The 26,544-nt window shown below is 40.7% G+C and overlaps 1 protein-coding gene across 2 annotated transcripts in view; it reads left to right on the forward strand.

The window, feature by feature from the left end:
• Positions 1-11,328: 11,328 nt before the first annotated feature.
• LOC124259517 overlaps positions 11,329-26,544 on the forward strand; it is a 121,123-nt gene continuing 105,907 nt past the window's right edge. For both annotated transcript variants that reach the window (XM_046693649.1, XM_046693650.1), the window contains exon 1: positions 11,329-11,790. In XM_046693649.1, coding sequence (XP_046549605.1) covers positions 11,427-11,790 — 364 coding nt within the window. In that variant the 5' untranslated portion in view covers positions 11,329-11,426. The remainder of the gene's footprint in view (positions 11,791-26,544) is intronic.

Here is a 26,544-nt window from a genome sequence, read left to right on the forward strand (position 1 = left end):
TTTGCTTTTCCATGGCAACAAGTTTGGCTTCAGCTGAATTTGGTAGTAGTGCTCCTTTCCGGAGCAGAACTTAAAACCTTTGAATACTCTTCTTCCACTTTGCTATATACACGCCAAAACATCTGATATAATCAAAACTAGTAGACATATTCATGAAGAGTATTTTGCCATTGCGGGGGATATTGATGACTTTGTCTTCTTGTTTCTATTAAGGTGTTTATTGCAGCTTTTCATTTCACACATATGGATCAAATACATAGTCAAAACTCAAAAGTGCAAAGGAGGTTTTTTTGTCAAACTGGTAGTGGCACCAGTATTTACAGTTCGTCTCACAGACAGCTGCCCAGGGAATGTTTTTATGAATGGTAATTGTTTCACGATGAACTGGGGCTTGGTCAATGAGAACACTATCATTAGGCACGAGGTCAAAGTCTAAGGTTCTTTAGTTTCAACATCAATACTGACATCTTGCCAGTTATCCGTTTTCTTTCAGGTAGGCATCAGCACCAGAATTGGGTGTTGTAGGCTGAACGACCCATGGATTTGCTTAGTATGCTCCTCTAACTATTGAGTACCACGGGTTCCTTGAAGAAAAATAATAATAAATTTCTATAGCGCCTTACTTCCAACTAAGTAAATTGCTCAGCGGCTCTGTGAGAAGTCTATAGGAGATGGGCTTCTCTGAAGAGATAAGTTTCAGAGAAGAGCGGAAGATAACTTGTGGAGGTTCTAATGATGAGAGGAAATGAGTTTCACAGAATGGGGGAAATGACTAAGAAAGATCTTTCACCCAATTTTGATTTGGAGTCTGGTAGAGTCAAGTACATTTGATCAGTAGAGCGTAGGTTGCGACTTGGTTTGTGAATTGAAAGTAGCGATAGAAGATACTGTGGCTACCGAGCACCGTGAAAGGCGTTGACTAGCTTGAACCTTGTCCGTTGTTTGACTGCCAACCAATAGTGACTCTGTAGTACTGGTGTGATGTGTTCCGTGGGTTTAGTTCTTGTAATGGTACGGGCTGCAGTGTTCTGCACACGCTGCAGGTTGGTGATTCCAAACAAAATCCTGTCTTTTAGGTTTTGGTGTCCTGTCTGTTCATCAAGGAAGGAATAAAGGGAATCCGGCTGCTATTTAGCTGAAATTAGTTTAATGTATGTTATTTGTGTCCAGTGTATTTTGAAATACACAATGCCATTTTAGAAAGTGGTCAAATGTAACATATGTTATATTTGGGATTACACTTTCTTAGTAAAGTACAGATTCTAGTACATTTTGGGTTGAGTCCCATCCTGGATTCGAACCCGCACCCTCAGAGTCAGGCACCTAATCGCCAGCACACAAATTCAGACGCCTAGACCGCTCAGCCACCGCGGCTTCCACAAAAATGGAAGTCGGACAACTGGTAGTGTTAGACTGCGGACTTTGTGTAAATAATGTTACATTTGACCACTTTCTAAAATGGCATTGTGTATTTCATAGCTCTCGGCCGTGGGAGCCGTGCCAATTAACACTTATCAGAGGGGTACACAAAGTCCGCAGTCTAGACTACCAGTTGTCCGACTTCCATTTTTGTGGAAGCCGCGGTGGCTGAGCGGTCTAGGCGTCTGACTTTGTGTGCTGGCGATTAGGTGCCTGACTCTGAGGGTGCGGGTTCGCAATGAGTTTTCAGATGTGTCGTTCCCATGAAGACAGGGTAACATCGACTGTTCCGACACACATCTTCTCTCACAGTCCCTGAACCATATTATTTTCGGCCCAGCAATGCAAACGTTCTATTATATGGAGCAAGTCCGGAATTCCTCCAGTTCGGGAACATGAACCCCCCATCTCACTTGGACTCCTTGAGCAGTTAAAATTTGCAGACACCGCATTAGCCTGGTCTACATCATACACGGTCTCCTTTCTACCAACACAATATGGCCCATACATAAAGGAGCTCTATTTTACTGTCCTTGCTGCAGGCCTAATGAACGACTTCAAGCTGGGCGATGCAGACAAATATAACGATTGAAGCGTCAGTAATATGACCATATATAATGAGCAGGTCAGGACATAACACCGCATGTGCTGTAAGCGTATTATAACAGTACGTGATAGCGGGTGATATATACCACAGTGAAAATGGGCACATCTAGAATTCGAATATTGTCGAATTCCGACAGTTTTTTTTGTAAGGTATTGGCCTAAAAGACACGACATGTTTGATTTCACAGTGGCGGCGGTACTACTTTGTTTGTTTGCAATATTCCAGCTTTAAGAAATAACTGAGTCTGAACCAGGCAATCCAGTGAATGACTCTATGGACATCGATCAACGCAACTGTGATACGATAATGCAAGCGAACTTGCCCAACCCTTAGTCAACATAAACGTTACATGGCATCCGCATACCAGATATAATGTTACATGACATCCGCATACCCGAAAACTTTGGACGGCACCCGCATACCAGATATATGCTACATGACACATATTACATGTATCCACATACCAGATAACTTCACATGACATCTGTAAACAAGATATACGTTACATGACATCCGCATACTAGTACCAGATAACTTCCCATGGCATCTGCATACAAGATAAACGGTACATGGCATCCACATACCAGATAACGTTACATGGCATCCACATACCAGATAACGTTACATGGCATCCGCATACCAGATAACGTTACATGGCATCCGCATACCAGATAACGTTACATGGCATCCACATACCAGATAACGTTACATGGCATCCGCATACCAGATAACGTTACATGGCATCCACATAACAGATAACGTTACATGGCATCCACATACCAGATAACGTTACATGGCATCCACATACCAGATAACGTTACATGGCATCCGCATACCAGATAACGTTACATGGCATCCACATACCAGATAACGTTACATGGCATCCGCATACCAGATAACGTTGCATGGCATATGTTACATGACATCCACATACCAGATAACGTAACATGGCATCCGCATACCAGATAACGTTACATGGCATCCGTATACCAGATAACGTTGCATGGCATATGTTACATGACATCCACATACCAGATAACGTAACATGGCATCCACATAACAGATAACGTTACATGGCATCCACATACCAGATAACGTTACATGGCATCCACATACCAGATAACGTTACATGGCATCCGCATACCAGATAACGTTACATGGCATCCGCATACCAGATAACGTTGCATGGCATATGTTACATGACATCCACATACCAGATAACGTAACATGGCATCCACATACCAGATAACGTTACATGGCATCCACATACCAGATAACGTTACATGGCATCCGTATACCAGATAATGTTGCATGGCATATGTTACATGACATCCACATACCAGATAACGTAACATGGCATCCACATAACAGATAACGTTACATGGCATCCACATACCAGATAACGTTACATGGCATCCGCATACCAGATAACGTTGCATGGCATATGTTACATGACATCCGCGTACCAGATAACTTCACATGACATCTGCATACAAGATATACGTCACATGACATCCACGTACCAGATAACTTCACATGACATCTGCATACAAGATAACGTTACATGGCACATGTTACATGACATCCGCATACCAGATAACGTTACATGGCACATGTTACATGGCATCCACATACCAGATAACGTTACATGGCATCTGCATACAAGATATACGTCACATGGCATCCACATACCAGATAACTTCACATGACATCTGCATACCAGATAACGTTACATGGCACATGTTACATGGCATCTGCATACCAGATAACGTTACATGGCACATGTTACATGACATCTGCATACCAGATAACGTTACATGGCACATGCTACATGGCATCCACATACCAGATAACTTCACATGACATCTGCATACAAGATATACGTCATATGGCATCCACATACCAGATAACGTTACATGGCACATGTTACATGGCATCCACATACCAGATAACTTCACATGACATCTGCATACAAGATATACGTCATATGGCATCCACATACCAGATAACGCTACATGGCACATGTTACATGGCATCCACATACCAGATAACTTCACATGACATCTGCATACAAGATATACGTCATATGGCATCAACATACCAGATATCGGTACATGGCACATGTTACATGGCATCCACATAACAGATATCGATACATGGCACATGTTATATGGCATCCACATACAAGATAACTTCACATGACATCTGAGTTCAAGATAACGTCACATGGCATCCACATACCAGATATCGGTACATGGCATCCACATACCAGATACCAGTACATGGCGCATGTTACATGGCATCAACATACCAGATAACTATATCATGTTAGCCATGGAAAGTTATCTGGTATGCGGATGCCATGTAAAGTTTTATGTGATATGCGGTTGCCATGTATTTAACGTATATCTGGTATGAGGGTGCCATGTAAAGTCATGTGATATGCGGATGCCATGTATTTAACATATATCTGGTATGTGGATGCCATGTAAAGTCATGTGATATGCAGATGCCATGTATATAACGTATATCTGGTATGCGGATGCCATGTAATGTCATGTGATATGCGGATGCCATGTATATAACGTATATCTGGTATGTGGATGCCATGTAAAGTCATGTGATATGCGGATGCCATGTATTTAACGTATATCTGGTATGTGGATGCCATGTAAAGTCATGTGATATGCGGATGCCATGTATTTAACGTATATCTGGTATGTGGATGCCATGTAAAGTCATGTGATATGCGGATGCCATGTATATAACGTATATCTGGTATACGGATACCATGTAAAGGCATGTGATATGCGGAAGCCATGTATTTAACGTATATCTGGTATGTGGATGCCATGTAAAGTCATGTGATATGCGGATGCCATGTATTTAACGTATATCTGGTATGTGGATGCCATGTAAAGTCATGTGATATGCGGATGCAATGTATATAAGGTATATCTGGTATACGGATGCCATGTAAAGTCATGTGATATGCGGAAGCCATGTATTTAACGTATATCTTGTATGCGGATGCCATGTAAAGTTTTGTGATATGTGGTTGCCATGGATATAACGTATATCTAGTTTGCGGATGCCATGTAAAGTTTTGTGATATGCGGTTGTCATGTATATAACGTATACCTGGTATGCGGATGCCATGTAAAGTTATGTGATATGCGGATGCCATGTATATAACGTATATCTGGTATGTGGATGCCATGTAAAGTCATGTGATATGCGGATGCCATGTATTTAACGTATATCTGGTATGTGGATGCCATGTAAAGTCATGTGATATGCGGATGCCATGTATTTAACGTATATCTGGTATGTGGATGCCATGTAAAGTCATGTGATATGCGGATGCCATGTATATAACGTATGTCTGGTATACGGATACCATGTAAAGGCATGTGATATGCGGAAGCCATGTATTTAACGTATATCTGGTATGTGGATGCCATGTAAAGTCATGTGATATGCGGATGCCATGTATATAACGTATATCTGGTATGTGGATGCCATGTAAAGTCATGTGATATGCGGATGCAATGTATATAACGTATATCTGGTATACGGATGCCATGTAAAGTCATGTAATATGCGGAAGCCATGTATTTAACGTATATCTTGTATGCGGATGCCATGTAAAGTTTTGTGATATGTGGTTGCCATGGATATAACGTATATCTAGTTTGCGGATGCCATGTAAAGTTTTGTTATATGCGGTTGTCATGTATATAACGTATACCTGGTATGCGGATGCCATGTAAAGTTATGTGATATGCGGTTGTCATGTATATAACGTATATCTGGTATGCGGATACCATGTAAAGTTATGTGATATGCGGATGCCATGTACATAACATATATCTGGTATGAGGATGCCATGTAATGTTATGTGATATGCGGACGCCATGTATTTAACGTATATATGGTATATGGATGCAATGTAAAGTCATGTGATATGCAGATGCCATGTATATAACGTATATCTGGTATGTGGATGCCATGTAAAGTCATGTGATATGCAGATGCCATGTATATAACGTATATCTGGTATGCGGATGCCATGAAATGTTATGGGATATGCAGATGCCATGTATTAAACGTATATCTGGTATGTGGATGCCATGTAAAGTCATGTGATATGCGGATGCCATGTATATAACGTATTTCTGGTATGTGGATACCATGTAAAGTCATGTGATATGTGGATGCCATGTATTTACCGTATATCTGGTATGCTGATGCAATGTAAAGTTATGTGATATGCGGTTGTCATGCATAAAACGTATATCTGGTATGCCGATGCCATTTAAAGTTATCTGGTATACGGATACCATGTAAAGTGTGCCGTGTAGCGTTTATACAATAACAACAAAGGTTAAAGACTTTGTCATTCGGACACGAAATGCTGTTCATTACCCTGTACATTACATCGAAAAATGTTCACGCGGTAAATAAAACATATGAATTGTTCATATGTTGTTCACATTGGCTGGAAAGATGACACATACGACAACTATTTTCATGATGTGCACGGTGTTGTTTTTTATTCGTTTAACATTAAGCAAAAGGTCAGCGTATTATCGGGTTATCCTGCGAACTAAGCATGCTGGTTTTAAAAAGGTTGTCTCCCATTTGTTACACATGCCAGTTGTTACACACTCTGATATTGCCAGTTGTTACACAGTCAGGTTGGGGGTTAATTACTGCTATACCTACAACAATAATGGACTAGCCCAAACTGCTCAGTAGAAGGATTTATAGTAAAGCAGCTTAACTGTCAAGTGGATCAAAGCGATTAAGAGCAAGCAGTTTTGATGTTGTTTTACTCAAGAAATGTTCGTTTGATTAAAGATGTTTTTTAAAGTTAGCATTTAATATTTACATTCAGTTGTTTTTATCTAGTGATGATTTCTTCTTCTCAAGGTGGGATTAACTATTTTGTACAGTTAACTCAATTATATTGAGAAAATACATCATTTACTATAAATGGCTGGGGATGACCCTTGCACATTAACCATGGCTGGTATACAAAGAGTAGAGTATGTCAGGTCGCAGTGAGGCACATTACAAGTTCTTTTTGAAGGATTCCTCTACAACAAGTCCACAACACGACAGACATGTCAGCACTGGCGATGCATTGTTAAGACCTGCAAGGGCAAATGCACAACAGTTGGAGATCTTGTCAGGAATGTTTCTGAACACAGTCATCCACCAGAAAATGTCACTCGGGATAAGTTTATCGGCAGTCTCAGGAAAAGAGCTAGTGAAGAGACAACCCACATGCATGACCTCTACTCTGACCTCAAGACTTTGAACTTGCAGCTATCCAGGCTGTCGAAGCTGAGTTCCCTAATGCCGAGATCAAGGGACGTTTCTTTCATTTCACTCAAGCCATATAGCGCAAGACACAAAACTTGGGATTAGCCACACTCTACAAGGATGACCCCAGTGTTCAGAAGTGGATACGACGTGCTGCAGCACTTGAACTCCTTCCCATAGATCCGGTGCAAGGCACGTGGCTGGAATCCATGAACTCAACTCCTGACACCCCTCATTCAGTGGACTTCAATGACTGCATTGTTGCCAACTGGGTGGATGACGACGCCAGATTTCCAATTCACCTATGGAACCACCACCAGACCAGAGTACCGCGCACTAACAACAATCTCGAGGGCTTCCACAACAGACTAAAGTCGGACCTTGCCACACGACCGGTACAGGGAGTTGGAGAACAGAATCCAGAGACTGAAGGGCAAGCTTCACAGGGTACCAGGACACCACTTGACTTCCTTGATGCCATCGGACATTTGATTAAGCTTGGTTGAGACTCTTGTTATGTGAAATCTATGTGCTGAGTTGAATCAGGGGTTCAGAAATAAATGATAAAGGACATCGAAGAATGATGAAATTCATATACATGGATTTGCAAACAAATGCATATAAAATGCAATAAAATGATATGTAGTGCTAATCATATATGTTGCGTTCTCTTTCTGTATCTGTAACGAGTATGGACTATCCCATTCTTCACTAATAGGTAATAGGTGTGTGCAGTGGTCTGTGACCTTATGTGTATTGGGGTGTGTAACAACTGACATGTGTAACAAATGGGAAGATACCTGTAAAAAGGCACGCCACGCCACGTTATGGGTTTATTCCGTCTGCATTAGTAAATCTACATGTGCAAGATAATACTGATTAATCAATCAATCTATCGTAATTTTTTGGTGTGTGATTATTGGCAGCTCACCCGACCATTCATCTCTTGCTGCGCTTCCACATGCATATTACATAACATATAATACATTCCCCACATCAGAAGTTGAGTTTTAAACCAATCTTAGACTGAGTACTTACGTTAGAAACGAAAAATGCCAAAATGGCCGAAATTCCTTAAAGCCCTTTGTCAGGTACCTGAGTAGTGTCACCCTAAGGCCTTAATTATACCAGTAATAAATTCATTAACTGAGCATGAAGGGAATGATGACAAGTAAACAGGTGTAGGTTTATGTTTACACAATGCCATTAAAAAAGTGTGAAATATAACATATGTAACATATGTTATATTTGGGATTATATTTTCTTAGATTAGGTGCCTGACCCTGAGGGTGTGGGTTCGAATCCCGGATGGGACTCAGCCCAACAAAGTACTAGAATCTGTACTTTACTAAAAAAGTATAATCCCAAATATAACATGTGCTACAGGTGAAGGTTTATGCTGTAAAATATGGATGACAACAATTTAAGGGAGTATAGAAATTGTTGTATCCAGTTTCTCTGCCTGAAAAGTAAGGTCCCTTACTGTTCTGAGAATTTGAAAGAAACGTTAATGTTACCAAAACAATACGTACACGTGTTAGCTGCTTAGTACAGCAGTACTGTTGTACATAAACTCATTTGGTTTGTTTTATGTGCCGCGCCCGAAACTGAAGTTTTGCAGAGGATGTAGGAACATGACCTGTCCCCCGCGCGTGCCGTTTATAATTTTGAGTATAACTCATAAATTATTCGATAGTTCTTCATGCACATTTGTATGCACACCAGACATACACTGAACTGGTGAACTGTGCTGTGCAGGAATGTTTATTTTTGTCATCTGCCATAATGTAAGTATGTAAGTTGAACAAACCGTTTTAGTACACTGAGGTATTGTCACATATAGATTGTTTGACCAATACACATATTTACAAATTGGGGTGATATTGAGAAATGTATCTTCCTCCACTGTTTACATCCAATACAAAAACTGTATGCGGTGATCAAATGGGGTTTCGTTCACGCCTTAAATAAATCTAATGTGCATTTTTAATAGTATAGCTCAATTAAATAATTAAATATCAAACTATAAAACACATAAATTGCATCAATCTCAGCCATCGTATCCATGCAGCAGAAACCCCAAAATGCCCACACAGCGGGGATACGTTTTGATCAAATCATAACCATCGTTCTTTTTTGTCTATTAGTTATATAGGTTGAAGAGATTCCCCCAAACTCACAAACACGCCACGTAAACTATTATTCATTTTACTCTAACAACCAAATGCTCATGTCACAAGAGATGACAATGTCAATACTTGAAGGCATATTTAACTGTTCATTGAAAGTTTACTATGTTAAACTATGGGTATATGACTACACGTTGACGTCACTACACCAGCAGTGTAATATGCAGGTTGCTGTAAAGTAAAGGTGCATGTAACTCACATTTTATCATAATAATGTTTGATTTTCAGTTTAAGATATCTTAGATTAGAAATGCTATACCCAAAAACTAGACTGGACTGGCAATTTAACAGGGCCCGAAGTGCAAAGAATACTTGAATACTTCCACATGCTTGATTTTCAAAAATAATTAGAATTTGATTTAAAACGTTTAATTAAACAATGCGTCGGCAGAAGTAACTCCGTTTGAGCTTGAGTTGGGTTTGTCCACATTGTATTTCTGAGTTCTTCTCACAAAGGACATTCATACACAAATCATGTTAATATGACAGACAATGTGATTTAGTGCAGGATTGTGTTCACATAGGAGCCATGATGCTGATTCTTAAATAGTTGGACAGTATTTATCTTGAAAGAACTGATTGTGGGTGAGTGAGTGAAATGGTTTTAACGCTACTTTGACCTCCTTCATGAACCTCAGGACACACTAAACTGAATCATGCGCGACTATCACCTTGAACAATATGGAAGAATATCAAGTCCGTTGACAGGCTTTTAAGCACTGCCCATGCATTCTTGTGTATGCTTATGGCTTGAAAGCAAGTAGCCGAGAGATGTAGTACGATATGACGTCAGAGTAGTGAGTTAATGTTTAACGTCGCATAATATATTTGTGCGTATGGACCGAATTCACGCGCATGTAATATACACGAACGCAAACGAGCGTTTTGTAATTTATCGCTTTCAGATAGCTACACACACCCAACTCTTCTTTGAGGGACCAAAAAATATCGAAGACAATGCATGTTGTTTGGGAATAATTTTAAAGATTTTGAAGACTTCAAGTAACAGTGTTAGTGAACTATTTCCATCACATTCAAGCTGAAAATATTACTCAATGTGTAATTCATCTAGGTATGCCCGACTCCATGAACTATGAATGGTATAAAGCTCCTGAACGAGTTTTGGGGCTGAGCGGCAATAAATGTTACTTCATACTTATTACTTTATTCTACCAAGCAGAGAGTCAGGTAATACCATATCAACACAGTTCAATAGTCTGTGATATAAAAATCGATATTATCTAGGCTGGCAACGCAGAGGTCAATGCCGGAGGGCGATAGTCATGGAGTCAAGGGTCAAGTGAACGCGGGTTTAGCGCAACAGATATCTGGCGTAATACATTTATGGGCATTTGAGCACGAACGACACTTCTCGAAGATATGCCTGGCAGACATTTTCGAAATTACTCTGCTCTATTTCTGTTATGTGCAAAATTCTGACTTTCTACGATTTAGGTACACGGATTGTTTATTGCCTACAAATATAATTATAACATATGTTATATTTGTGATTACACTTTCTTAGTAAAGTGCAGATTCTAGTACTTTTGTTGGACGCGCGCGTGTGTGTATATATCTGTGTATGTAATATGTGTTCTTTGAATGGTTAAATCTGAAATGTCAACGAAATTTGTTTCTGCTCGCAGATTTCTAGACATTATTGACCAATGTGGCAATATTAAAGATATTTCTCGGAGAAGCGGACTGAGCACCTGCTGTTGTGCAAGTTGTGAAGTTACCTCCCTTTAGAGGAGTAAACCCACCACAAGGCGGCGCAGACAAGCGCGAGACACGATCTGTAAATCCAAGCGACAGGTGAAGAGGTGGAAGTATGATTATTTAAAACATGAAAGTTTTACTAAATCGCACAATTTAAAATCATGTCTTCCCGTCACGTTCGGGGCGAGAAAAGGGTATCCAAACATCTAACCGTGACGTCGAAGTGTCTTGCTATCGTGCTGGCAGAAAAAGAAAAGTATGGAGATGAAAATTCTGCTACACTTGAATCAACGGTCAGTGTTGTTCACAATGGGAAGGAACTCCTGGAGGATTTCAAACTTCGGAACAAGACTTGTTACTGGAACCCCGCTCTGGTTGAAAGTATAAGGAATTTGGGTTATAAAGGTTTCGTGGAGCCGTCCACAATACTCGTAATAGGGAATGAAATACATCTCGAAAATCTGCGTACTGCGTGGGGAAGAAGGTTGTTGAAGGCTCCAGCAGGATTCACAATTGAACGGATCGGTAAGATGTTTGAATTTTTTAACTGCATTGCCTGGTGCCATGTAGGATATTCTGTTGTCAGGAAGGCCCACTGTGGGGCCCTATGGAGCTTACTCAGTTACATCACGAAACCACGCAGAGTGCTTCTGCAATGATCTCTCTTGAGACGGGTTGCTTGGTAGACTTGCCTACATAGTACATTTGATTATTCAATGTTGTCTTGATTGTTTATCATAACAACTGTCATTTCTTTTTGTTACTTGCATTTTACTCCCGAATGATCCGTTTTACGTCGTTTTGATAAGGTATTGTTTCCCCTTTTAATTTATTACTGACATGACAGGGCTCGATTTAGTGCTTTGTTACTTGCACTGGTGCAAGCCAATATTACAAAGTGCAACCTAGTTATTAGTCTAACTTGCACCAGGCGCAAGTCAATTTTTGAGTGGGTAAACTTCTGAATAAAACATCTAAATAATGCAATAGCACATTTCTGATATTACATATTGCAATACAAACATTGCAACTGGAATTTGACTGGTGCAACTAGTTTTTTATCTTAGGTTGCACCTGGTGCAAGTAGGTTAAAATCTCTTAAATCGAGCCCTGCATGATTAATTTATCAGAACTGTGAAATACAAATAGCCACAATATATGGCTACCCAGTATGCTTGTCATGTTTATGTAGAAGTATGTGTATCAATAATAACAAATACCCGTTACAACCTGGTCTTATTAAGCCGGCATACCTGTATTTCATTACATACTGTATATGTGTTATCTAATTGAATACAGGCATCACATAACTGGGCTTTCCTCCCACATTAAGCTGACAGGTTACAGGTGATCTTGTAACAGCAAGAACTTGTAGCCATGAAAAAATTTGTAGGGACTCCCAACTGGTAAACAAATACATGGTACGTAACACAAATAAGATTGGGGAGACTCAAATATTGGTTAATGATGTATATATATACATATCCAATTATTATTAGGCAAATGTATTTCAAATTAGAAAAGTTTGATAAAAGATAAATATGTGAAGTGAAGCACCATGAATACATCCACTAATCTATTTCTAATGTTTATTGTATGTTGTCTCTTTCTTTCATTTTTCTTCCACTTTGAAATGAATATTGCCAGCTCAGCTGGTTATCTATCACCAAACTTGGCAAAGCTTTAATCTCACATCAAAACAATATTACAAAAATCCTGTCCTCCACTCACCATTTTCTTATGAGTCCGACCGCCTCCGTGGTGTAGAGGTTAGAGCGTCCGCCCAGGGAGCAGAAGGTCGCGGGTTCGATCCCCGACTGCGTCATACCAAAAGACATTAAAATATGGTACTTGTTGGTCCCTGCCTGGCGCTCGGCATTAATGGGTACAACAAGGACTAGTCGGCTCGGAGTCAGTATAATGTATCTGAGTGGGGTATTCATGCTTCACTGCGGCATGGTATCTCGGTGGGCTAGCACTATAAAACCAGCTTAAGTCTGGGCTAGTACAAACAGCCGCACATACACACACATGCACATCGTCATAAGAGCGAAATATTCTCAAACGCGATGTAAAACCCAATTTCACCTCACCTCTTATGAGTCCTTTTCAGCTACTAAGTATTCACCAATTATTCACTTATAATGTTTTTTCTTCAAAAGAGACTGCAAAAGAAATACTGAAACTTGCCATATTTCATTTAAAATGTTATCTCAAAAGAACCTTCAAAAGAAAACACTTGGACATAAACAAAACATGCAGCTGATAAAAATGCATCTTTCATATTGGAATTGACCCAATCCATCAAACACAACGTTATACATGATGCATAAATGTATGCATAAATGCAAGGAACACACAGAAAAAGGACATCCAGTAGTATACAGTGAAGCCTTGTTAATCCGGACGGTTGCGTTTCTCAGCAAATTCGTCCGGACTACTGAATCATGACCCAAGTTCAAGCAAGAGTTGCTTCCCTTACTATTACAAAAACGACACGAATCTGGATAAAACAAATAAGCATTTAATTTAAAGTTTATAAAACAATGATTAGCAAGCACAACAATAATCTATAGTCATAGCAAAAAGTCTTTCATTGTTGTTTGTGTTCGTTTAACCTTCCTCATTGAATTCAGCACATCAATAATTTTACCGAGTGACATCCGCATGTTGATCTGACGTGTCTGATCACGTCCTTCCTCAGCACAGGTGAGGTAATGTCTAACAAGCGATCTATTGTAGTATGCCTTGAATGTCCGAATTATTCCTGCATCCATCGGTTGAATATGAGACGTGGTATTTGGTAACATTTCGCAAATTTAGCGAAGCACACTTGTGACTTGCAGCGTTGTCGAGAAGCAAAATCACTTTTAAGTCCACATGACCGCATCTGTCTGTCAAAGTACATTAACCAATCACAAAACAGCTCACTTTTCATCCACGCCTTTGTATTGTGGTGTCAATCAAAGTGTAAATGTACAGCATCTTCAGTCGGGAGCTTTTAATGTCTAATTAAAACAGCAACCCTCAATAGACATTTCTCAAAAGTTAACAGGAGTTCATCTTGTCAACTCCATGACACCGAGTTTTTATTGTTTATGGCCAGTTAAGTAAACATCGCCGGTGGGGTGGGGTGGGTGTGTGTGTGTTGTTATGGTTCGTGAACACGACTTACAGCATCCGAACTGTGAAGCAATTTACTGTTTGTTTTACTGATTGGTTACAGGTACTTACCGTCCGGTTCCAGAAACCGAATTTCCGGATTATCGAGGCAAATTAAATAGGCATAGATTGGTAACAAGCTAAAATCGTCCGGGAGGCGGGACATCCGGATTATCGGGGTCCGGACTAAAGGGGCTTCACTGTACACAATAGCGGTTCTGTGACAGGTCCTTACCAAAGGCTTAATTTAAAAAATTAACCCTTTGGTAAATCCCTATCACAGATCTGCTATTGTGTATACTACTACTGAGTTGTATGCAAAATATAGTAAAATCGGTGCAATAGTTTCTGAAATATTGACTTTTAAGTGTGTGTGTGTGTGCTCGGCTAATCATATACGGCTGGCTGGTGATGAGAACTATCATCACACAGTGGGCGATGTGTAAGGGACTGTCGTGAGGTACGATCATCAACTCCTCTCTGACGAATGCTCTCAGAGAATGAACTTCAAGTAGTACAAGTTCGGTTCGCCGTCTTTGATGTCGACCAGGTCAATGTTGTAAGTTTTCATGGACCATATCGGATCGGTGGCGCGTTTTCTACAGTCTCCCTCTTATTCGCCCGGCTGGTATAAGTACCTAACGCTGACACGGACCGGTAATGTTTTCTCTGTTTTATCGCGACGTGCCGCTGGTGACGATTCGACAGATTTCATTTTTGTGGCTTCGACTGGTCTCTTGCTCACGAGTCTGGTGACTTCGTTGTTGATGGCATCCACCACTCGTGGCAAGCGTACAACCCATTCCGTGTTTCTGTTTCCGGGATCCATTAAATGCTGCGAGTATTGGTGTGAGAACAGGCGTTCGGCTAAGGTGCGATTGAATCTCTCGACTATGGCTTGGCTGCGGTGATCTCCAGCTATACTTCGTCTCACTTGGACGTTGTGCTTGGCCAGCAGCTGCGACACGGCTCCCATGAACTTCCGTCCGGGATCGTCTTGCAATACTGCAGGCCAGGTCAAGGGACTGCGTTTGTAGATGCGTTCTAAGGCTTTGGCGACTTCGTTTGAATCTTTGGTCATCAACGGTTCGGCTTCCTTGTAGCGACGTCGACGACGGTCAGGGCGTACTTGTAGGTTTTGCGCCTCACCCTGTCGGGAGGGAGAAACTGGAGGTCGGCTTGGTGAATGCGATTCATCGTCGAAATGTCGAATTTTCTTCTCGGGATGTACCGAGGCGTCGGCAGGTAGACTTGTCAGATGGCTTGTTTTTTTAGCCAGGCTTTCTCTTCCGAGACTCGAGCTGCTTTGGCGAGTTTTGGGATGGCGTCTGCGCCTTTTCAGTACCCGCGTGGGCTGTAATAAATTTTCTCCATGATGTATGTACGTATGTGTGCGTGATGCGTTCAATTATTCGATACATGTGTGTGTCCGTACGCGTAAGTGGTGACTCCAGCAATGGCGATCCATCGTTTTGTGTCCATGGGAGACGGCGACATCTTGTTGATTCTCAGTCCGTATATCCTGTGTCCGTCGCTTCTCGGCATGTTCATTTGGTGTTTGAACGTTTTATTCTTGAACTGGGCTTCCTTGAATCTGGCGTGCTTGATGTGTTTTTTCACGCCTTTCTGACTCATCGTCGGCTTTCTTGATGGAATACATCTTGGGTCTCAAGCCGACGTACTCGGCGATTGGCATGCCCACGCATTTGTCCTTCATCTTGCCGAGCATTTTGTTGTTGACTTGGCTGTGCATAGGGTGATCTTTAGGGTAGTCGCTAGTGTCGTACAGGTGCGTGTGGTTCTTCATGTCCTCGGTGTGAATTTCCATCAGCAGGGAATCCATGTCCGTGTACAGCACTTCGCATCTGTCGCCGTACTGCTTTTTCAGCTCGTTGTAGTAGAAGTCGTACATCAAGTGTTTGGATAAGTCTAGGATGCGTAAGCGTAAATGGGCCAGTTGAATTTGATGTGACTTTTGTTCATGTGTAGCGCTGCCAAGTCGTCGAATATTTTGCTTCGGTTGAACGCCGGGCTGGCGATCAGTTTCCTGAGTTTTTCTTCCTCGCTGGATCTGACTAATTTCATGTAAAGCCTTTTCTCAAATTCTCCATCGTCTTGCCGAACACTGAGTTGTACATGAGCTTGTACAGGTACAGTCGCCGTGGCTTGTTTTCGCAGATTCAGGTTCAACCGAATGTAAGGTTCCATCCATGGACTTTGATCGAACTGGAGAGCCCTGTGTATTTTCATGAGTTTCATTCCCAGCGACAAGTACAGCTGCAGGTTGCGATAGTGAACGATGTATTTTGTCTTGTTCATCAAGTTCAGTATGAGTTTTTCGACGTTGACCGTCGGCTTGTCTCCCCAGCAATTTTCGTTGATAGTCGGACATCCAGTCCGGGTTCACCGTCAATCGTTCTAGGGGATAGCTGTTAGGCGATTCGTGTAATTAGACCGTGTCGATCGTGTTCACGACCCAGCCCTAACCCATGTGGGCACATCGTTCCAGGGATTCTCGTATTTTTTGCAACGAGGTGTTGACGGACACGTCGACGGACTCACGCTGAGTTGCGACTTCTTGCTTGTGGACGTGCTCGGTGGTGCCGTCCGTCTGCTGTTTTTCCATCGATATTTTCCTCGTCGACTTTGTCGGCGACCGGTGGTTTGATGTCGACGACGTCCATGTTTTTGTCGACGTCCATCCTCCAGCCTCTCAGATACTTTCCTACGGTGTGCTTTGTCCTCTGCGAACCGTAGTTCGACGGGTTTGTGTTCCTCCAGCAGTTCGAGGAGCTCGGCTTTCCTCACGCGCGAATAACCTCTGAGCCCACGTTGCTCGGAGCTTGAGTTGTTTCATCGTGGGTTGTTGTCGTTCGACGATTCCGAGCAATTTCAACAGCAGAGGTTTCCTCAAGTAACCGATCACTCCACGTTCTTTGGCAATCCTTTTCAGTTCTCGAACAGTTGGCATTGTTGCTATGTCCAGATGCGAAGTCAAATCTCTAATAGGGTTTTTCACATGTCAAGTCAAATCTCTAATAGGATTTTCGTCTGCGAGTCAAAATCTCTAGTAGTTTGTTTGGTGTGCCAGGTATGTCTCGCTGTTAAATTTTTATTCTCAGCAGTCGGTTGCGTTCGTTGAGATAGTCTCTTTTCATCAAGTAGATGAGATGGCCTCGTACCACATCCGCTCCGTGGGCTTTGCAACGGCGATAATGGCATTTCACGCCTTTGCCGCACACTTCACACATGTAATGGACGAAACCTTTTCAGATGGACATCATGTGCATGCCGCAATATTTTCGGTGGTGCATTTCTTGCCGCAGGTCTCGTTTTTTTCGAGCAGCACGTACTTGCAGTTAAAAAGGTGCACGCCTTCCCATCTTTATGTATATATACACTTAAATATATTTTTAGTCTAATTGTTTGGTGATCAACACGGTCGCAGCTAGACCCAGCGCCACGAAGAAGGTCCCGATCTTTCTGTTCCGGGGAAGGAGCGTAAAACTGTGAGAGGGTGGGTTCGCTGCCGAGAGGTTTGAGTCGTTTGCCGGTAATATTCTTGCATGGCGTTGTTGACATTCTCGAACGTTTTGACTGCATGGTTTTCGTGTGCGAGTTGGGTGTTGATGTAATCGATTCTCTGCACTCGTTTTTTTGTGTACTCGGCTTGCGCGGCCTGCAATTTCTCCACGGCTATATCGTGACGTTTACGTTCCGCTTTCGATTTTGGCTGTTGGACGTTCGTAATTTTGAAAAAAGGTAATTGCTGCCAGAAAATGCGAGGGCGTTGACTAATGCCCCGCCGACCATCATCGTGATCGTGGCCATCTTTTTTTTTTTTTTTAATGTTATTTACAATATTATTTCAATGTTTTCCGGAATGATGCCTTGCTTGACGAGCATGTATTTGGTGGCCGTTGCCAGTCCCAAGTCGAACACGAGCATGCCCATGTCTTGCAGGTTGAAATTGAGCTTGGGTGCCGGTTGTTTGGTGATCATTTTACTCAATAGAGCGTATCCTATGGCCTGTAGGCTGACCACGAGGGCGTGATACGCGTCGTTGACGAACATTTATCCATCGGTTGTCGACATTTTTTATAACATGATGTGAGGGTTTACTTCTTATTGAGGTGCAGGTACCGCTGGTGGTGGTGGTGGTTGTTTGAATTTGTACAGCAATACGGTGATGAAGGTGGTGATGCATGCTGCCGTCGTTATGGCGTAATAGGTTTTTTCTTCTTTTTAGCTAACCGGCCTTTGCGGCCGGCGGCTACTTTTGGGGGATCCTTATTTCTGGTTATGGTGTCAATCACTTCTTGTTGTTCCATCGTCGTCGTCTGCTGTTGTTGTTGTTGTGAATCTTATCGGGAGTGTGGTCGCCCCCACCCAAGTATTGTTTGGCTTTGCCGCCGACTGCGAGCGCCACCAGTCTCTCTCGCTTGTCGTTTTTATTATTATTATCGTCGTCATCCAACATTTGTTTGAGAAGTTCGTCGCACTCCATCTTATAATGTAACAAGCGATGTTTAAGTCTAATAAAATCAAATCCGATGCACGAGAAACATCGAGATGAAAGTCAAGTTGCACACGAAGAGAACTTTGAACATTGGGGTTTTTTTGCTTGAATTTTGCTTAAAAGCTAGCACTAGTAGCAGACTTTATACCCCACGGAGTAGTATATAGAATGATAAGAAAAAGACGTATAGGTACACCTTGCTCAGAAGCTTCCATACAGGCTAATTCTGCTACAAGCCTAGTAAAAATGAGTGTTTGCCCCAAACCCTTCGACAAGACCACTTTTTGGCTGCTCCCAATGCAGTGCTCTCCCGATTAGAGCTATGTGGGTGCATGGATATAGAAACATGCCAGGAACCAAGCTCTCGCGTGAAGCCTATACCGAGATCCGATCGGGTCATTTGTCCCTTCGGGAAGCGAAGAGGAAGTACCACATATCGCAAGCCCGATACACGCGAATCCGAGATGGTATAGACCCCGAGCCCCAGACGACAACTCCCGGCATGGCTGAAGACTTCGAGGCCCTGCTGCAGAAGTGTCGCCCCATGTTGCTTTCCGACCGAGAGAAACAAATCCTGGAGCAATCGGGGCACACCTTCTATGAGCGCTACCAGATCCCCAAACAGTTTCTCGAACTCTACTTGCTGTGCTTTCACCCACTAGTAGAAGCCGGCAAAATGGTCGATTTTGTCTACATCTACCCACCCAACCAATTTCGGCAAATCTGCCGTGCCAGTTCCGTGCATGTGACCATGTCGAACTCCAGCGAGATGTTGTCGACGACATAGCTGGCTCCGGTGCCGTCTGGCGTGTAGATTACTTTACCGTGAGTGGTTGAGCGTGAGTTAAGTATTCCAGCCGATGTAAGCCCAGCTGCCTGGTAAAGCGACATGTGCCCCTCGAGCAGCTTGAAGTCAGCGGTATGCGTATGCCTCAGCGAGGCTTTTCTCCTGCCGTTATATTGCCCGAGCTGGTGGTATCCAACCACGGGAATTAGATTCGATTCATAGACTAATTCCTTGATATGCCATGTCATCGCATTAGTTCTCGGTTCTCCAGAGGTCTGCGTAACAGTAAAACACACAGCTGTCGTCGATGCTCAGCACCTCATTCCGCTGATTTTGATAGCGGTTTTCTTGGCGACGATACGGTTCTCCGATCCAGGTTGTTCAGCACCTCATTCCCGCTCCGGGTGCAGGTTGTTCCGCGATCGGGTGCTGTGCGCATAGTAAAATTTTAACCACTTTTGTTGTTAAATTACAATTCCAGTGTCTTTCTTGCATGCATGCATATCATTGCATGACAGTATTAGTTATAAAAAACATTAATTTGAATAAACCTGGGTAAAAACCCATAAAATTGGTGATTACATTATATGGATATATTTCGATTATAATCGATAATCGTTCATCACGATAGTCGATAGTGGATTTGGTTTCTGATTCCCAACTCTACATATGCATGTGTCAGCACAAGGAGAGTGTAATTGTACCTAACTGGATATTTTTTTATAGCCGTGGATGTCAAGTACTTACATGTTAAGTTGTCAGATGTGCCGTCTGCAGAACAATGAGGCATGACACCTATGTGAAACATAGCTTTATATACCTTGAAATATTATATTGTTACAAAGACCTATGGCATCAGTGCTGTTGGTGACGTTGTATCGCTGTCTAAGAGTAAGACGTTCTATCATTCGTACGCTACAGTTGAAGTCATTAGCAATGACTCGAGCACATTGACCAGCATCTAGACATCCAATGGCTTGTTGTTGATCTCTCGTTAACCTAGCTATAGCTGCTGTGTTCAGAAAACAAGTGAACGATTGTCATTCAAGCTGGCAATTTATGCCTGAATGCATGCATGATGCATGTGCATCTTGATTTCAATGTTGTGTTTGTGCCAACTCGTCCCTTTCCAAGAGGTACAGATAAGCTGCGTATCTGCGTAAATTACGCAAACATTTATGTTGCGTACAAGTACGCTGGAATTTTTGTAAATACTCAATATATTTGATCTTACATGTGTACACACAAAAATGTTAAATCTTTGTTTGCGTACCGGTGCATAGATAAGATAACTGAGGTACATTGAGAGGTTCTATTTCAACCAGGTATAAATCTACCCCCGCGTCCCGCGGCTCTGACGCAACAAATTCTGACAGGACTCATATTTATTTTACATGTGCGTCCTCTTGGACGCAAGCTTTTGATGAAACACTAATGTTTATGTTTGTGGAGAGGCAATATCAAAGTATACATGGCTAAATCTCCGTAGATTAACTTCCATTCTCAAATAATTGACATGAGCTAATAAGTACACATTATTTGTAAAACGATCGCAGCTATCATTCGTCATGATATTAAGTTCATTTCCGCGTTTCCAAAAATAGACATCTAGGTCACACCAAGGGAGGTAAGCGGTATGCAAATGAGATCCCAAGATTCATTGCTCGAGCATGTGCAGAACTACTAACCTAGTTTTTACACTCTATAAATAGACACAAACAGGCTAAGGGAGGTAAGCGATATGCAAATGAGGTTTTTCAAGACAAACTGATTGGTCAATGAACATTGTGACTCTGAATCAACAGTGTGAAGACGAAATATGAGCACTCAGTACCAGTTAGAGAAAAGCAGGAAGCTTTAGTCAGTAGCTTAACAACTGTTAAATCTATCTGCATGTAATTTGAAAGTGAAAGTGACATTTGACAGGTTAAATTTCTGCTGAGACAGAATGTCATTCTGTTAAGGTTCTGCATCTCAAGTCCTGGGAAAGTAATCATATAAATGAATCATTTCATTTATAATTATGATGACATTTATGATATAATTTGTTTAATGTTAATAGTTAAAGTAAGACAGTTACTATTTGTGTTCATACTTGTTAAAGTGGCTTCCAGTTGGCATATTTCTTTTGATGTAATTTGTTTTTGAATCACTGAACAGAGTGAAGAAATAAAACAAAACTTTGGTTGGAATTGTAGAACTTTATGCACAAAATATTACAGTGAAGTTACATTGGTCTGGCTAGTAACTTTTTATTTTTCTAGTAAAGAAAACATTTGATTGTCAAAGGTCTAGAGCCCTGCTGTTATTTTTATAATATAGCAGTCAACATGCCGCCCAGATAGATACTGTCAGAAAACACAAAGTTAGGACATTTCAGTCAGGTTGGCCTGATACTCATCGGTTATGGCTGACTTATGACAGGGAAGGTGATTTAATATTTTGTACTATTTAATAACTATGTACTGAAAATGGTATGACACAAGATGCTAAATGCAGAAAGTTTTAAAATATAACTTTGACCAGACATCTCATCATAATGATAATAAACTGTCCGTTCAGGCTCCAAAACTTTGTGATGATTTCCAGGTTGCAACTGCACGTATGTATGAAAAACAAGACAAAGCAGCTGTCGCCTTGATGAAATCTGTTCATTGGTTAGCTTGTGAAAACATCCCACTGACAAAGTTTAAATGTTTTGTTGACTTTTTATATGAATTTGAAAACGAAGACACTGAAATTCTCAAGGAAGGTAAAATCAACTATGATTCTCCAACCACTGCCAGTGATCTGTTAACATCTGTGTTTGATGTGATAGGGTATGAACTACAAGTTAAAATGGAAGAGTCTCCATTTGTTACGATTTAGGTACTACCAGCTCTGTTCTGTGAAATATCCCAGACCGGTCAGACTCACCTGTGCAACCTATAGTAACAATAAACCAGTTTGAATAATATTGGTGGCGTTAAGTTTTGTTAGGGACTCATAAAAGTTCTGAGGGACTCATAGTTATTCAGCTCAGTGAGTCCCGGGACTCAGGCAGTTGAATTTGTAGATTTATCACTGTCAACACGTGAACTAGGAAACTTGCAGCCTTTAGTATAGTTCCGCAAATTACAGATCCAATGTAAATAACATTTAAACGTCATTATATTTTTACAATTAATGGAAAATGACAAAATACCCAAATGAGTTTGAGTGAGGTGGGTACAGTTTATTTGGTTACTCAAAGGAAAATTAGGATACGCAATTGAGATGAGCACAAGTGAGTACATAACTCAATGACCCAAAAAGTTATCTGTAGTTCTGCTTTCCACAAACAAAAACATTTCTAACCTCAATCTCAAACAATACTTTTTTGGGCAAAACAGGCTATACAACCACGATTCATGTTTTCCTCAAACTTGACTTCCGGTGTATATTTTAAAAAAAAGGTTCAAATGCTCCATTGATACTTAAATGTCATTTCCAATATTACGTTTCTTTTGCCTTTCAGTATATCATTACTGTAAGCTTGAACTTTCTGAGTTTGGCTTTATCTCTTCATTATGTAGCCATTGTTATGATATACAGCTTCTCATACTTCCATCCTCTGATATGTGTTGCTTCATGCAGTGAAGCGAGAAAAGCACAGAACACAAGTCAAACCAGTCAGAATTATAGTCCATAATAAGCCAATTCTGGTTCCGTGAAGAAGTAGCCAAGTGGTTAAAAACTTGGGAGTTTTGTTTCCCTTTAACATGTTTAAGCTGACTCATGGACAGCCCAATACAATTGAACAGATCAATCGGTGTCCAATGTTGGGATCAGGAGTCTGCCATTATTACGTCCTGCATTTGATATATTATGACACGCTGCCACTGTGACTGGCTTACTGAGGCAGTTTGAAGGAAACTTTTTTCATCTAACATGTCTAGTGATGGTATTATTTGTCAGTTAAAACACTGATGAAGTCATAGTTTGGATATGCGTTTCTTTGTTTTGGTCACTTTGATCAGTCGAAGAGAAGATGTTCTTGTTCGAACGTGCAGTCAAACTCTGTCTTATCGCAATTTATGCTGAAATGTTTAGTTTGAGATTATGGGGTTTCAATCATCTGAAACAATGCTTTTGAATTCCAAGGAGTTATCTTATTAATGTGTCTGTCAGTGTTTACATCATTGCAAGAATACACATGATACAGTCTCACAGATAATGTGTGAATGTCAAAGTATGCTGTTCATATGATTATGAGTGACAGTTTCTTGGTCATGTGACCAGCCTCTCGTCCAGTGTAAAAGCTGTGTATCATGTGAACTTCAAAAAGGAACTTTATTTGAATGATTGAAATGAATTAAATTATTATTATTTTTAATGAGCTCTCCTTGTTTTGGGGGATAATAGTTTTGACAGCTATATACTTTTAATGTTCAGCCAAAAACTACATTGGAATCCTTCAGCATGTTCAGTTGAATGTGGTGAAATAGCCTTCCTCCAAGGCTGCACAGAAGGTTAAGTCCCATACTGCCTACAGTTCCAAACTGCCAACAAAAACATTGTAGGCAGCGTGGGAAAAGATTTTTTGCCCTGTAGAATAAAGGAACAGCCCGAGTATCAATGAAGAAGGGTGCTTAGTTTGGAGTAAGGGATAATTAGGGGGATTATATTAGTATATATCTGTGCATCTACTTCTGTGTATGGTATGTTTTGAGTCTTCTCATCCAATAAAGACTACAAGACAAGTACAATGATATTGTTTTATTTTGTTTTGGGAAGCAGTTAGCATGCTTATATTGTAACCTCCAAAGCAGGATTAACTTAATCCTATTTGATCAAGTTGTGTAGGCTTGTTTAACTATGTTGTTACAGGCTTTGTCTGTCTTTGTCAGATTACTAGTATGTCGAAAAACATGGTAAGGACTAAATTGTTGAGAAGAACAATTAATCAGTTAATTAAACTCCCAATAAATTAGAAGGGGAACCAACTGTATCCATCACACAATGGCAGATGTTCAATCCGTTCAATTCATCACTTCTCAAACAGGAGGACAGCAAGTTTTCTTTGCTGGGTACCGATATCGCCTCAACGTCAGACAACAGACCACAACACATTGGAAGTGTGTACATTCTGAATGCAGGAACTCAACGACTACGTCACGAGTACATGGGTGGACTATGAGGTACGTTTTCCGGTACGGATCTGGACGCAGTATGGAAATATTGGCCTGCGGATTGGCCCGTAGACAAAGCTAAACGTGCTCAGCTCGATGCGAAACTTCTGAGACTGAAGGAGCGGCAGAAAAACGCCTCTTCAGTACCTTGATGATGCTGCTGGACATCTCATCAAGTTTGCAAAGTGATTGTCAGTTGTGTGTGTAAAGACTGTAAAACCACTGAAAGACTGTAAAACCTATCAGTTTTTCATGATAAATCCATGTCTCCATGTAAAGTCTTGAGAATTTTCAGAATGAATAAAGATATCCTACCAACCAACACCTTGTCATTTTTTTAAACTTCTGTAGGCAGAGTGGGAAGACACCATAGAATTAACCAGCTAACTAGTCAAGTTCATTTTAGCAGGGGTAGAAAAGGTCAGATCGGTGTATTCACTTCCTGATCACTGGACCGTATCATGTTGTTTTAACCTGTAGGCAGTTTGGAACTGTAGGCAGTATTGGAATACACCGCACAGAATGAATTTGACTTTCGAAAACCGTTTTTTCAGTACTAATCCCATTCTGTTAGTACAGATTATAGCTGCATTGTCATAAATCATTGATAATATTAGACACTAACTTTTCCTTGCTAATTGAAACAATTTTCCTTTAAAAAAACTTGACAAATTTCTTTTGGTTAGCCATTCTTACTGCAGATGACAGGAAATAAATGACAGTGCACGTTGAGCTATTGCACCTTAACTGTTTTTCTATGCTGGGTTTGCTCCCAAAAGACAGACCACCCATAAGACTCAATGAGTACACTAATTAGCTGAGCCATGCTGTCCACCCCTATTTAATTAATGAGCTGACCCAGAGTCACTACAGAGTAAAGTAGCATATTACTAATACTTTTACTGAACAGAACAGAAACGAAATTTTATTCTAAAAAATATCATATAGTGACACAGAGAACACACAACATATTGATACATATTACAACATTGAACAAAGTCCAGTTTTGATAAATTTCGAAACTTTAGAGTTAAGTGGTGAATAATCAAATTTTTCAATAGTATGATGTTTACAGAAATATTGGGGAAGAAATTGATTTCTGAGGGCATTTAGTGCTGGACAGTATAATAAAAAGTGAAGTTCATCACTGACATCTAAATTCACATTATGTTTCCATTCTTTACAATACTGGTCAAACATATTCAAAGATTTTTGCAATCCATCACTTGTTCAGCTTAGATGGCTACCTGTATGCCAAGGACAAGGTGAAAGGAGAAAATGAACATGTTCAAGTGACTTTCTAATAAGTGTTATCTGTGCACTGACAAACATAATAAAATAGTATGGTGCTTGGACTCATATGTTTGATAGGTAAATGTATATAAATTATTGTTTTTGATAATATTAACAAGTAAATGTGATCTGGCGAATATATGTTGATGTGCATATATGTTGAATCAATATGTCTTAATTTAAAAATCATAATTCATTACATGAATTGCTGAAACTATAGTTAATACCTTATGTTGTCTTGTTTATCTAGGCACATACCATTATTATCAAGGGTAGAGCTTAATTAAGCCATATGCAACCAACCATAAAATGTGTTGTTTTAAAGGTCACATGCAGCCAAAAAATCAAACATAATTAAAACACAATTA

This window comes from Haliotis rubra, unplaced genomic scaffold, assembly GCF_003918875.1.
Source record: "Haliotis rubra isolate DU_JTF1 unplaced genomic scaffold, ASM391887v1 Scf726, whole genome shotgun sequence".
Classification (NCBI taxonomy): domain Eukaryota; kingdom Metazoa; phylum Mollusca; class Gastropoda; order Lepetellida; family Haliotidae; genus Haliotis; species Haliotis rubra.